Genomic DNA, 13361 nt, shown 5'->3' with positions numbered 1-13361 from the left:
TCAGTCCCGCTTTTATTCCAGCAGCAGCACCACGGCGCTCTTTGACAATTGTCATCATGACGAATCAATATAGACTCTCCACAGACTCCCCCCCTGTGCTGCCCTTGAGTTTTAAACACTGATCCAGCAGATAGTCCAGTTAAAGTCTCTTCCCGGGGCCTCTATTTTATAGTTTACCCTTCACTCTCTGCCGTCTCCTCCTTCTGTCTTTTCTATTAGTCCTCTATGTCCTCTGTCTCTCTGCTGTCTCCTGCTCTGTTGCTCTCCACACTCTTGGAAATAAAGGTGCAAACTGGAACCAATAAGGGTTCATCAGTTTGTTCCCATAGGAGAACCATGATGGCTCTATCCAGAGCCTTTTGCCCTTCTAAGGATGTCAGCAAGAACCCACAGCCCACCCCACCCTGAGGGATCCTACCGAGAACCTTTATGTATTCCAAGAGTTTTGTCTAGAACACACTTATGGGGTTCCATGGAGAACCTTTTTGTATTCCAAGGGTTTTAAATACAACACACTGAGGGGGTTCTATTGAGAACCTTTTTTATTTCAAGGGTTTTATATATTGCTTACCAAGGGGTTCTACCTAGAACCTTTTTTATATTCCAAGGGTTTTTTCTATGCTCTTATGGTCTAATAACACTAACTAGAACCACTGGGTTCCTCCACTTGTCCCAATAAGAGAACCCTTTTTAGTTCCTGTTAGAACTTTTTATAAAGGTTCCACTTAGAACCCCTTCAGAGAGTTCTTCCGAGAACCCGAAATAAGGGGTTACACTAGGAACCATCTGTGAAAGGTATCACCCAGTACCCCTGAAAGGTTCTACAGAGAATTGTTCTTATGGTTGAATTTGGTCCACCCAGAACCCTCTCTGGCAACTCTATTCCACCTTCTAAGGGTGCCATCAAGAACCCACCCAGGGTATTCTACCAAGAACTTTTTTCTTTTCTAAGGGTTTTATCTATAACACACCGAGGGGGTTCTCAAAAGAACCATTGTTTAATCAAAGGGATTCATCTATAGAGCCGACCCAGAGTGTTCTACTGGGAATCTTTTTATATTCCAAGGGTTTTACTTAGAACACACTGAGAGGGTTCTACTGAGAAACTTTTTATATTTCATTGGTTTTACCTGGAACCCACCCAGGGGGCTCTACAGAGAACTCTTTTATATTATGGTACAAAAACTCTTGATGAAAGAGTTCTTCAAGGATTGAAAAGGGTTCTAAATGAAACCCTTCGCTTTACAAAGAGCCATTGACAAACCCATCCTTCAAAAAATGGCTCTTTAGAAGCAAATAGTTCTGGGTAGCTCCTCAGCCCTTCAGAAAGAACCCCTTTGGAACTCTTAGTTCTAAGAGTGTACCCATCATCATTCAGATTTAACAGGCATGGCTGCTTGTCAGAGGCTATTTTTATTTTGGCGGCAGCGCAGAAAATGTTAAAAACCATCAAACAACATGCAGGGATTGTGTCCTCAGAACCATGATATATCAAATTACTGCACTGTGCTGGTGAGTAAAATAGTCCTTGAACCACGATATTTAATCTTCTTTTTCTGTAATAACAGTTTAGAAACAGATATTGTGATGTATATAATTCAAAAGCCAGTTAACGCGTATCGGACATTGTTACAAGTTTGTGTTTCAGGTGTGTGTGTCCTTTCTCTCTCTCTGTTCCTCTTTGTGCTGACTTCAAGCGGCGTCTTATTTCCAGCACCCTGTGTTTGTGATTGTGTGCGTACACGTTTCCCTCCAATCTGCGGTAAAGTTGACAACCGGTGTTAAAACCAATCAGTGTGTGTGTATGTACTGATTAGCAGTGTGCTAAGGCATGCAGCACGTAAGACGCGAGCGCTAATTCGTGTTGCGAGCATCACGGTGACTCGTCTCGGCCCTCCGGTAATGAGCAGCGGCGTCGTTATGTGGCTCTGCTTCACGGTGTTTCCTCCCCGTCTCTGCGACACACTGGGCCCTGGTAATTGGTCACAGAGGGGACAGTAAATCTGTGCGAGGACGTGGGAGAGACACAGAGACGGAGAGATAGAGAGAAAGTGTGTGTGTGTGTGTGTGTGTGTGTGTGTGTGTGTGTGTGTGTTTGCAGGAAGAGGTAGGTGATAGAGGACAGGGGGTGGGTGTCTTTCATCTTCACAGCTTTTTCTCTATAAACCTCCAACTGTTTACAAGGACTGATGCCTATTTGCACACACACGCACACACACATACACAGCGAGAGCCCCCCCCCCCCCCACCTCTACTGCTACCACCCACACGTATATACAGTAAATGACCTCAGCGCGCTACTGTCTGTGAGTATGGATTCTAATCAGACGTCGGCAGTATTGTGTCTGTCAAACCTGGCCAAGGTTACTTAACCTTCCAGTCTTAATTTCCCTTCCATTTTAGCTCCTTCCTCCATATCAAACATCAGCACATCTATGAGAGGAAGAAAAAAAAAAAAAAAAGGAAAAGAGCACGGGGAGGAAAATGAAGATTGCCATGCTTGGCTGAAACTCGGAGATGAAAGTAGAGGATGATTCACATTGCTATGGCAAAATGAACTGAACCAAGCTGAGCTGAGCTGTGCTGTGCTGGGCTATTTTTAAACTTCTATACACCGCAGCTACTGGAAGAGGACAATGTGAAGCAGAGCAAATCATTTCTATATCATGAGAAGAAGGTATGTGAAATAGGGTTTCCAGGAGAGGATGTGAAAATTTGTATATGAGCTTCGCCAAGAAGATGATTATTTTTTGGCACATTTTGCAGGCTGGTTGAGTTGGTTATCACCTGAGAGATGCAGGGGACTTAATTCTTTGCTGGATTCAGTGAAGATATATCAAAGGATTAAGAGGCGTTAATAAAATTGACAATTCTTGGAGGCCACCTTGAATGATATAGAGGCAAAACAACAAAGCTTGATTATTTTTAAGTGTAATTTCTCCCATTTGTAGAGCTCAGAATAACCAAAATGTGTAACCTTAATTACTAAAAGCAGACTTAAGCTGGGTTGTACCACCAAGGATTAATTTGTAAACCTGATTAAGTCATGGCTTAACTTCAAAATATGTTGCACCAAACTTTAAAGCAAGTTCCGATTTAAGAAAGGTTCACTTTAAACCTCTCTTTAAACTACAAACCAAAATAAAATTTAATTCAGTTGCACCAAAACCAAAACTCCATTTTAAAATGTGATTAGTATTAACTTTAAACTTACACTTGAAGAGGTTTGACTTGATGGCTGCATTTTTTTTTTCGATAGAGCAAAATTATGAAGTACATGAAAGAAAGTTAAGGGACAGACTCAACTCAACTGAGTTTAATGATGCGTGTCTTCTTTGTAGCTGGCTAGCAAATAGCATAATGTTTTATTAAAGAAAAGAGAGCAGCTGAAACCTTTCCCATCCTTTTTATACTTACTGGGTCTTGACAGCACTCACATTTATTTATTTATTTACTTACTTATTTATTTTAATTTGGCTAAGCAAGTATCCCCATACTGATTAAACTTCAGTTTACATACAATAATTTGGATAACAATTGTGCTAAACCTAGTTTTGCTAAACTCTGCATAAAATTAACTTAAGATTAAATTCATCTTTGTTGGTACAACCCAGTCTTAGAGACACACTCAGCTCTGTGAGGCTATATTTAGATACAGCAATGTTTTAAACTAATTGCTAACATCAGAATGCTAACATGCTAACAATGTTAACATGGTGATGTTTAACAGCTATAATATTTAGCATATTTACAATCTTAGTTGAACATGCTAATATTTGCTATCACTGAACACAAAGTGCAGATAAATTGCAGCTTGGCACTGCTACCACGGCTAACACCTTAACACTTTAAATAAAAAGTTTTACAGCTGATGGCAGCAGTGAAACTACATTTCCTCTCTCACCTGGAGGGTCCAGATGCCTTGAGGCTGCTCCCCCCAGCTGTGCACTGTCATCAGGGTCCAGTTTTTCAAGCCAGCAGCGGAGGCGTCATTGGGCCGCGTGTCCAACAGCAGTGATACGGTGCCGGCTGGAGACTCCAGGCTTATGGAGAGGTCACCGCGACACACTGCGCTGATGCTCACTCTCACCTGGTGAGAGACAGGTGGCAAGAAATAAAAGAGGAGTGCGAATGAGGAGATAGAGGGATAGAGAAACAGGGAACATAAGGAGGGGACAGAGGCAGAGCAACATGTACAAAAATGATTCTCCAAGCTCTCTCATCAATACTACTGTGGCTGTTTACTGACTGTGACAGAACTAAATGAAATAAAGACTGGTCTTTATTTTAACACATACTTTAGCTCAAAGTTTAATTAAGAGTTAGCCAGCTAGCCTGGATTTGTTAATTAGCCTGGCGAATTAACAAATTATGTTTGGTTTGTTTAACACATGCAAAAACTAAAAATAATTTCTGGTTTTGTGGGTGCAGCTTGGCAACCTTATGGTTAGGACAAGACTCCAAGAAGTTACTGCACCCGGCCAAGAACTAGTCCTGTACATACACCCCCATTAAACTACAAATTGTTGTTTTTAAGCTCGGGTTTTTGTACAGTTTACATAAACAGGATATAATATGTTAATTAGTGACATTTAGAGGTGCTGGTAGGCAGATTTTGTTGGCTTTTTATGGTGAGGCCAGTCAACTGTTTCCTCGTTTCCAGTCATTATGCTAAACTAAGCTAACTGGTCGCTGGCTGTAGCTTCATATTTAGTATGCAAACATTAGAGTGGTATCAATCTTTTCATCTCATTGTCTGCAAGAAAGTGAATATGCTAAAGCTGCAATGAATAATCAAATAGTTGTCAACTAATAAATAAAAAAAATGTGCAAATTCTCTGATGTCAGCTTCTAAAATGTGAATATTTTCTTGTTTCTGTAGTCATCTATGAATATCTTTAGATTGCAGACAAAACAAGACATTTGTGGATGTCACCTTGGGCTTTGGGAAACAGTGATCAGCATGTTTTGACATTTTATGGACCAAAAAACTATTCGATTAATTGAAAGAATTATGCTGCAACCCTAGAATAGGCGTATGTTGAACAATGCCTTTAACTATAAAGACTCTTTCGACCAAGGCACCAGATTCCTGTGATCATCATTAATATTTGGGGTAATGTATGTGACATATGGATGATTATGCCAATCTGAGTAACTCTGTATACTGTATACTAAGTATACTAAGCAAGCACTGACATACATTGTTTTCCCAAGTTGAAATACAATCAGTATCATCTGAGATGCTGTGTACAAGACAGATGGACAAAGCAATGATCTGTCCATAGGCAAAGATGAAGACAAAGACAAGTATGGAAAAGACAGAGAAGACAAACATGACTGAGGGGAATATTAGCTAAATGATTTAAATACACACATGTACCCCCCAAACCCCCCGTCCCCCTGATTCCCACCCAGTAAACACTCTCCCTGTCCCTGTTCATCACAAGCAGCACATCTGGTGTGACAATGGCACATCGCAGAGAGAGCCGCCAAGCTGCAAAAAGACTGACAGCCCGCTCCTGTTTACAGCGTGTTACCACGGCAACACGTCCATCAATCACACCTCGCAGCGATGGCCTGACCCACGCTTTCTGCCAGGGAGCAGAGCCGCAAAGATGAAGCCTTTTCAATTTACATGCTGACACACTCCCGCTCTCCCTCTCTCTCCTTGCTATTTCACAAGTACACACACACACACACACACACACACACACACACACACACACACGCAAACGAAGATAGTCGCACAAACTCAAACGTGCACACACACAGACACATAGAGTACGTATGCCTGCTGACACAGTCAAACATAAACACATTTGCATGTATGTCTTTGCTCAAGAAAACACAGTTTTGCCATTTTCTGGAAATGACACATCCAACACATTACACATCACTGTATGATCCTTTTTATCTTTTCTATTCTCAGACAGAACACATGACACAGAAACCCTGAAAACAATTTGTACGCAATGTTTAAGCTTCCCCGGTTGCTGGCAGAAGTTAAGTTTTCAGTGCACTTCTTCTTGATTTGTATAATGTCAAGGGCAACAGGAACCTTGAAGTGAAAACAGACTTTTTCAGCTTTCCACATTTTACAGGAATAGTTCCACATGGGGAAATACTCTTATTTATTTTGCCAAGAGTAAGATGAGAAGATCAGTGCCACTCTGGCATATCTGCCCATAATATGTAACATTTCTACATCAAAATGTCTAAAAACAGTAGAAATATCTTATATATTTTGTTGAGTTGTGTACTTATATTATCCCAAATGTTTGCTGCTAGCTGTTGCGAGCTAGTTACTAGTTCTTATAACTTGAAGAAAAACATGGGACATGTTGGATAGGTCAGATAGTGAGGAAGGTGTATGTGACTAAACATAACATGAATAAAACTTTAATATTACCTTGTTCATGAACATGAGTCATGTCAGATATATTTCCATCAGCTGTGGTGATTGTTTACCAGTGAAGATCATGATCCCATGCCAGTTCATCAAACTACCTCTTCTGTTATTGCTTCAGTAGGAGTGAAACCCCCAGAGAAAGACTTTACATATTGTGTAATTAAATATAACACTACAGCCAGTTAGTTTAGCATAAACGTGGCAGTTTTTATTAATAAAATAATCAGTATTGATCTTCTTATCTAACTCTTGGCAACAACACAAATAAGCGTATTTCCCAAAAAGTCATCCTAATTCTTTTAAAAAATATATTTTGGGGAGCTTTTATGCCTTTTATTGGCAGGACAGCTGAAGTGAAGACAGGAAAGGTGGAGAGAGAGAGTGGGAGGATGACACAGCAAAGTAATCATAATTCTTAAATAGCTTCTTGAAGTAGAACTTCTTTCACTAGTTTTATATCTGTTAAATTATTCCTAAGAAAATACGGATATTTGAACAATGTACTGCATGTTCATGGTATTTGAGTATGTTTTAAAACTCCTGTCTGACCTGAACGTGCTCCAGAGTGTTGATCTCATTAATCTTCCCATGGCAGGCCTCTGACTGGATGCCCACGCTGACTACGCCTCCTGGAGAAAGGATTCTAACCAATAAAACATCAGTACACATGTCAGTCAGCAGGCAACCTCGTAATAGACACTCATACACATGCATCCTCTCCTACAAATTTACAGACACAAGGCAGTGACGGTATAGATGAAGATAAGATGGAAGATTCTTGATTGCTGTGGTTTGCTGACGCAGGTAAAATAATGTGATACAACAAGGAAAACCCTGAGAACAGAACTAGACAAAATTGTTATACACTATAAGCAACAAAAATCAATGAAAGCAAAAAAGGAACATGAGTAGTTATAGGGGTTACATAAATGTAGAGTATGTGGTCGATAAAGTCTTTTTTACCTGTTAGGATGGAGTGTGACTTGTTGTGTGCACCTCCTCTGCGGAGCCACAGTGTTGAAGTGTGCGGCCTGCTGCACCATCAGCCCTGCATCCAGCAATCCAAAGCCATACCTGAAACAAGACGGGAATACGCACGCCATTACACACTGTCTGTGTTTGTGTATATGAGAAGGACAAGCATCCTTACATCCTTCTGTCCTCACACACATGTGAACTGGAGGCTTTTACGTGGGCGGCTGAATCTTCTGCAGGAGCGGAGTAAAGTGCTAATGGCTCCGACATGAGGAGGCAACAAGTCATTGACGAAGATGATGTTGTCCTCTGACACAATCGTTTCCCGCTCCGTCCGGGCTGAGGCGGAGGGCTGCTGTTTGCACCGCCTGTAATTGCCTGGAGGATTGATTCTGAACAATGTGCCATCTCACGGACTGTAATCAAGCCTCATTATTCATTCTTTACCACCCCAATCTGGGTGCTGGAGACACAATGGCCGACCCTTAAGCGGCGTCGCTGCCTGGTGACTGTATGACCACTGCCTGTCTTACTCTCCACTTTACCGCTCCTGCCTCGCCGTCTCCTTATGTCTCTTTTTGAATCATCTGCTCTCATCTTTCCTCTTTGCCCTCTCTTTTTCACTCTGCTCAGTGTTCCTTTTCCTCTCTAAATTCTCCTTCACTCTCCTCAATCAAAGTTTCTTGCATCAGAACTCTCCTCCGCCACTTCAGCGATGTCGAAATCGCAGTCCTCATAAGTCTCTCCTTAATTCTCCCTCAAATCTTTCATTTTCACGCACTTTTCTCTCTTTCAGTTCCCTCTTGTTAAAATCACAGCACTCAGACTGAGTAACAGGGCCGTAACAACCTTCATTCTCCCCCAGCCCCTCCTCTTTGAAATCCAGAGGGGGTGACAAAGAGCTAATTTCTGCCATTATTACCATACAGACCTTATGCCGTTAATCTGCAATAAGTGAAATTCATTATCCTGATGACGGGGTCTCTCGGAGCAGCAGAGGGAGAGACGGAGACAGGAGAAAGGAGAGAGCTGATCAATAACTCAATCTGCCGCCCTGCATGGGGCTCCATCTCCTCTGTCTCAGACTGTCAGTGTGTCTGAGGAGGAGAGGCAGGAGCCGCAGCCCGCACCGTCCTCGTCCTAACAGCACGCCGCGCGATCAATGGACACAATCTAATCAGCCACTATCACCACCAATGACTTTTAGCATGTAGGGCCTGGCATAATAGCATTAGGCGGACGGGTGTGTGTGGGGTTGAGGTGCGCTGCTGAAGTTCAAGGTCATTCGGGAGGTTTGTGAAAGCTGTGAAGAGTTGGAGCAAAACACAGCTGACAAGAGCTGAAGACCGCAACAATGACTGCTATAGGCACCGACTGACATGGATGCTGAACCTAAACATTATTATTTGGCTCCAAATGTGCTTATATGACATGATGGGAGGTAAAAGTGTTTTTATTTAGTAATCAGTGTGTGATAAAATCACAAAAATGAACTGATTAAAAGGAACTGCATTCCTGAATGTTCTCTGATACATATTTAAAGATGCATTCAAACTCTAGATAATCACTGAACTCACTTCAGGCTTTTTAAAAAGACTTTTGGGAAATTTTCTAATTTAATTGTTGTCATTGAACTTAGTCTTAAGATAATTTGGTGGTGTGCTTACGTTCAATTCATGAAATACACTGTGTATAAAAAAACCTTGCTACTGCAGGTCACAAAAAGTTCATTTTAACTTACAGATCTGCAATCTATGATCTCAAATTAACTTAAAGTGGAAGGCATCTGCAGGCATTTCTCCTTATATACTACAGGCACAAATGAGGATTTAGTCAGAAATAGACATGTACCCTTTTAGTACATGCACCATGTAGCCACGTGCTAGAAGAAGGTTTACCCCCCGGTAAACTGTGGGTGGGTCGGGGGTGGTTGGGGGGTTGATCACTCACTAGGAGGGTAAATGAGGGGAGATTGCATAGGGGATTATAAAATCACAAATTGCTGACATTTAGATGTGCATGTGCCTACACACGTGTGTGTGTGTGTGTGTCCATATATGCTCATGTAGGCATACACGCATGTAAAATATATTTTTTGTGTTATTTATGTATGCGGATCCAGGTGTATCTATGTGCATGTGAAATTAAATTAAGGTTTATATGAATAGGCATGTTTGTATATTGTCTGCACACTACGTACTTTTGTGTACATGATATAACATGTACTAATTTAAGTTGAATAATTTGTTTAAAAAGTGTATCCGTATATGTACACCCGTTTTCTGTTTGCTCTGTCACATGAACTAATAAAAAGTTGTTCACAAAAAGAAATAGCCATGTACCAAGAGAGAAAAGCAAACTTTTTAAAGACAACATCACGAGAGAGGAGACCGAAGCCAGAAAACATGTATTATTCAGTGAACAAAACAGTGGGTCTAAAAACAAAGCTAAGCTTGTGAGTGCGGTGCAATTAATTCCTGACACCTTTAGCTGATGATTCTGATCACATTGTTCATAAAGCTAAGGCAAAGTTCACCACAGACTTGAGCACATATGCATCCCAAACTGCAATACCCCTACACAACCAGCAGGAAAATCACTTACATCAAGTCTAGACTTTGCTTAGAGATGAGATCATTTCCACATCAAAGAAAGGTTTTATAAATGGCTACTTATACATGATTTTCTGTGTAAATCAAACTTAAGATCACAATTGATCATCACCATTTTATATGTGAGGCCCCAGGAAGGCTGGATTGACTTGATTAAAATATAATTACGTTTTTCACAGCGGCAATCATTTGATCTTTCATCACAACAAATGCAAGATAATCAGCAGAAATGCTGTGTTCATGTTGCAAATTAAAGTAGCAGGAATGTTTGCCAGTACATATTTATTTGTTCAATGCAGAGCCTAGCTGAACTGTGTCACAGCAAGAGTTAAACCAGGTTCAACTTTTTAGCTGGACGACCTTGTGTTTCTTTGTCAGAAACCTCCACGCTGACATCCCCACTGTGTCTATGAAGTCACGACATTCAAATGAATGAGGGTGCTTTGCTTTTATATACAGTGCTTTAGGCTGACATTATTCTATATTTTTCTTTTCAACAAATCCCCAGCCAAGGAACCAGACATGTTTTTTTTTTTGCTCTGGCAGATGCATCTGGTTACCCTCCAATTCACGGATTCAGGCTCTTGTTGGGCCAAATGCAACCATTTAATTAATAGGGGGTGGGTCACCAGTCTGGTTTAAAAAGTCACAAGTCAAACATTTTCAAAATGCACAAGGCTCATGAAATTCAGATCAAACTATCAAACTATATAGTGCTGATCAAATCTGAGTCAAGATTTTGTTATTCCATTGCCTTCTTACCTCAAATGTTTTCAGAATTACATTCTAGAGTACTGTTCAGCTGTAATTTGTAACTCTTGTGACCAAGTCACCATGATACCAGAACAAACTCCTCCCCAACTTGTACGTGTCACACATGACGTTGCTCTGATTGGTTGTAGGTCTATCTAATCGCCTCCAAAGGCATTTTGGCCTGCGCCCATTGATAACGCCCCTCGGAAATTGAAAACGAACAGAGAGATTAATCTGATGATGCCAGACTGACAATTCCCACAAAAAGACTGAAACCAATAGTGCAATATTTTGTCTCAAATCACTTTCTGACCTCCCCAGTCTCATTGGCGCTCAGCCCAAAGTCCATTTATTCCTAGTGAAGACATATATCTTTAAAAACCAAACTTTCCTAAAATAGCTAGACATTTAGCAAGCATCACTCAAATACAAGTAAATAGTGTAATTGTTGGGAACTATTCTCACTGGAGGATTAATCCAGATTTTGTTTGCTAGTGAGTATTAACAGCACCGGGATGGTGTCTGTGGGATTTTTTGTGTTTACAGCACCAGGCATTGGCTCCACAGGAAATGCCAGTTTGTAAAATGAATTCATGGCTGGTTTTGACCTTTGGATGGAATTTTAAAAATATAGAATATTACCAGCCTTGGGTTAATCCAGATTAATCTGCAACAACGCCAAGAAAAGGCACTTGAGCTGTGTAATGTCTGGAAATATGGTTAGGCTAGATTGATCATTTGCTAACAAATGAAAGCATTAATAAGAAAATATCCCTACACCACCTTACTTGTCCTATAACATGATTGCTATGAATATGAAATCTGTATCTTAAAGTGCTGGTATTTTTAATAAATAAATCTTAACCGTAAGATTCCCTTTTTTGTCTTTTTATGAACATATTAGAATCCAAACAGACACTTTAACACTACATGCAGATACATATCAGTGCCACTATAGGTTACATTTCTTGATTTGGAAAACTACAATGCATAAGTCCAATAAAATACCAGCAGTAACAATAGATCACCTCAGATATTTCACAGTGTGGGGGAAACTGATTCCCTGACTTCTCATAAAACAGAAACTGTTGGTGACCCGGTCTTGCCACCTTGCTCCCTTTAAGTGATTAAATATACCCTCCCCACCCCATACCCCTTAGTGAGAGCTGTGCACCTATTAAATCCTACAGCTCCCGCAGATCGATCGGGCCTGCCCCAGCTCCACGGCCATAAACCCACACAGACATATATCTGATAGAGAAAGCTGCAGGAAACAGGTTTACCCACGATAGAACATGATGAAAATGACAGATTTTATGTCCCCTGCCATGTCAATGAAACACCACCGCTGAGCCGAGCCACTGTTTGAGAAGACTCTCCGGCCTTTTCAGCCATCTCATCATCAGAAGCAAGAAACGAAAAGGCGAATGCAGTGCTACATTCAGCACGAGCCTTGTGATTCTTCCAAATAGAAATGTGTGCAAAGAAGGATTTATAGCTGTTGTGGTTTTCGACACTGCTGAGGAGTTTCATCACAGGATTTGTGCATTTTCTTTTAGATTCTTGGAAATGCAGCGAAGATGCTCAAGATTAAAATGCCTTTAAGATGAAAACCACATATTGTAATACATATCAAGCAGTTAGTCAGAAAACACAGTCATCAAATTTTCAACTTGTTCTCTCTCCACCTCCTGCGTGGTCGGAGGGAGGTTGAGCCAAGCCGGCTACAGAGTGACAGCCGATCTTCTGTCCACGCAGCACGAAGCATGTTAAACCCCCGACCCCCCGCCTCTGCACATATCGAATCTTCAGCCCTCGCATTTTCTCCATCCACTTTCACTCCTCGATGGCGAATGCCCTTGCAAACTCTTACTCCCTCCTTCTTTTTATCCATCAGGACGAAGGCCACTCCCCCCTCCACCCACCCCCCCAACCTCTCCATGGGGCCTCTTTGTAACTGTCGAGGAACCCTTTTCACTTTTTGTTCTGCGGGCCTTCCCAGGTCCTTTCTCTGTTGATATTCACACCATCTGCCAGAAGCGGAGGAAGGTGCACACAAACCCAACCGGCTCTGAGACGTCACGATCTCCAGGGTCGAGGTCCTCGCTTCGTCTTTGCGCACGCCATTAAAAACACACTTTTAACAACTGGTGTGCTGCAACCAAAACAGATTTTTTTTTTCCAGCTATCTAGGAACCTATACTGCGCTCTCACCCCTTGTTTGCAATGGTACGTCCTGCTAAGTCCCCCCCAATAGAAGTGGCTGTAAAGAATCACTCAAGCCGCACTAAGCAGCTGCCTGTGAGTTAGGTCATTTTCCCAGGAGCCACAGAGTGGGCATTGGCAGGACCTCAAAAAGAGGGGACACCATCTGTTCAGTGCCTGAAAAGGTTGGTGACACCTTCTGTGGTACCAACAACTTCTAATTAAGTAGCCAGGAATGCAGTAGCAGCTCCAGCAGCATGATTGGTGGGCTCGCCTTAGTTATCCTGACGACAACACAGCAGACCCCAGCAGTCAGTTTCACGCACCCCTCCATCACATCTGGCCACAGGCTAATGAAAAATGAACCAAGAGTGGATACAATAAACACTTGATGAAGGTGACAC

The 13361-nt window shown here is 41.6% G+C and overlaps 1 protein-coding gene across 1 annotated transcript in view; it reads right to left on the bottom strand.

The window, feature by feature from the left end:
* The window catches only part of LOC146321064 (furin-like protease kpc-1), a 248404-nt gene that overhangs the window by 28737 nt on the left and 206306 nt on the right, over positions 1-13361 (bottom strand). Inside the window, exons 14-16 of the mRNA XM_084726094.1 lie at positions 7376-7486; positions 6962-7055; positions 3905-4090 (exon numbers count right to left, since the gene is read on the bottom strand). Coding sequence (XP_084582220.1) covers positions 3905-4090; positions 6962-7055; positions 7376-7486 — 391 coding nt within the window. The remainder of the gene's footprint in view (positions 1-3904; positions 4091-6961; positions 7056-7375; positions 7487-13361) is intronic.

The sequence above is a fragment of the Lutjanus erythropterus genome, chromosome 9 (assembly GCF_056507025.1).
Source record: "Lutjanus erythropterus isolate fLutEry1 chromosome 9, fLutEry1.hap2, whole genome shotgun sequence".
Classification (NCBI taxonomy): Eukaryota; Metazoa; Chordata; class Actinopteri; order Lutjaniformes; family Lutjanidae; genus Lutjanus; species Lutjanus erythropterus.
Note: the sequence above shows the minus strand (reverse complement) of the source record. Positions and strands in the feature narration are given on the sequence as shown.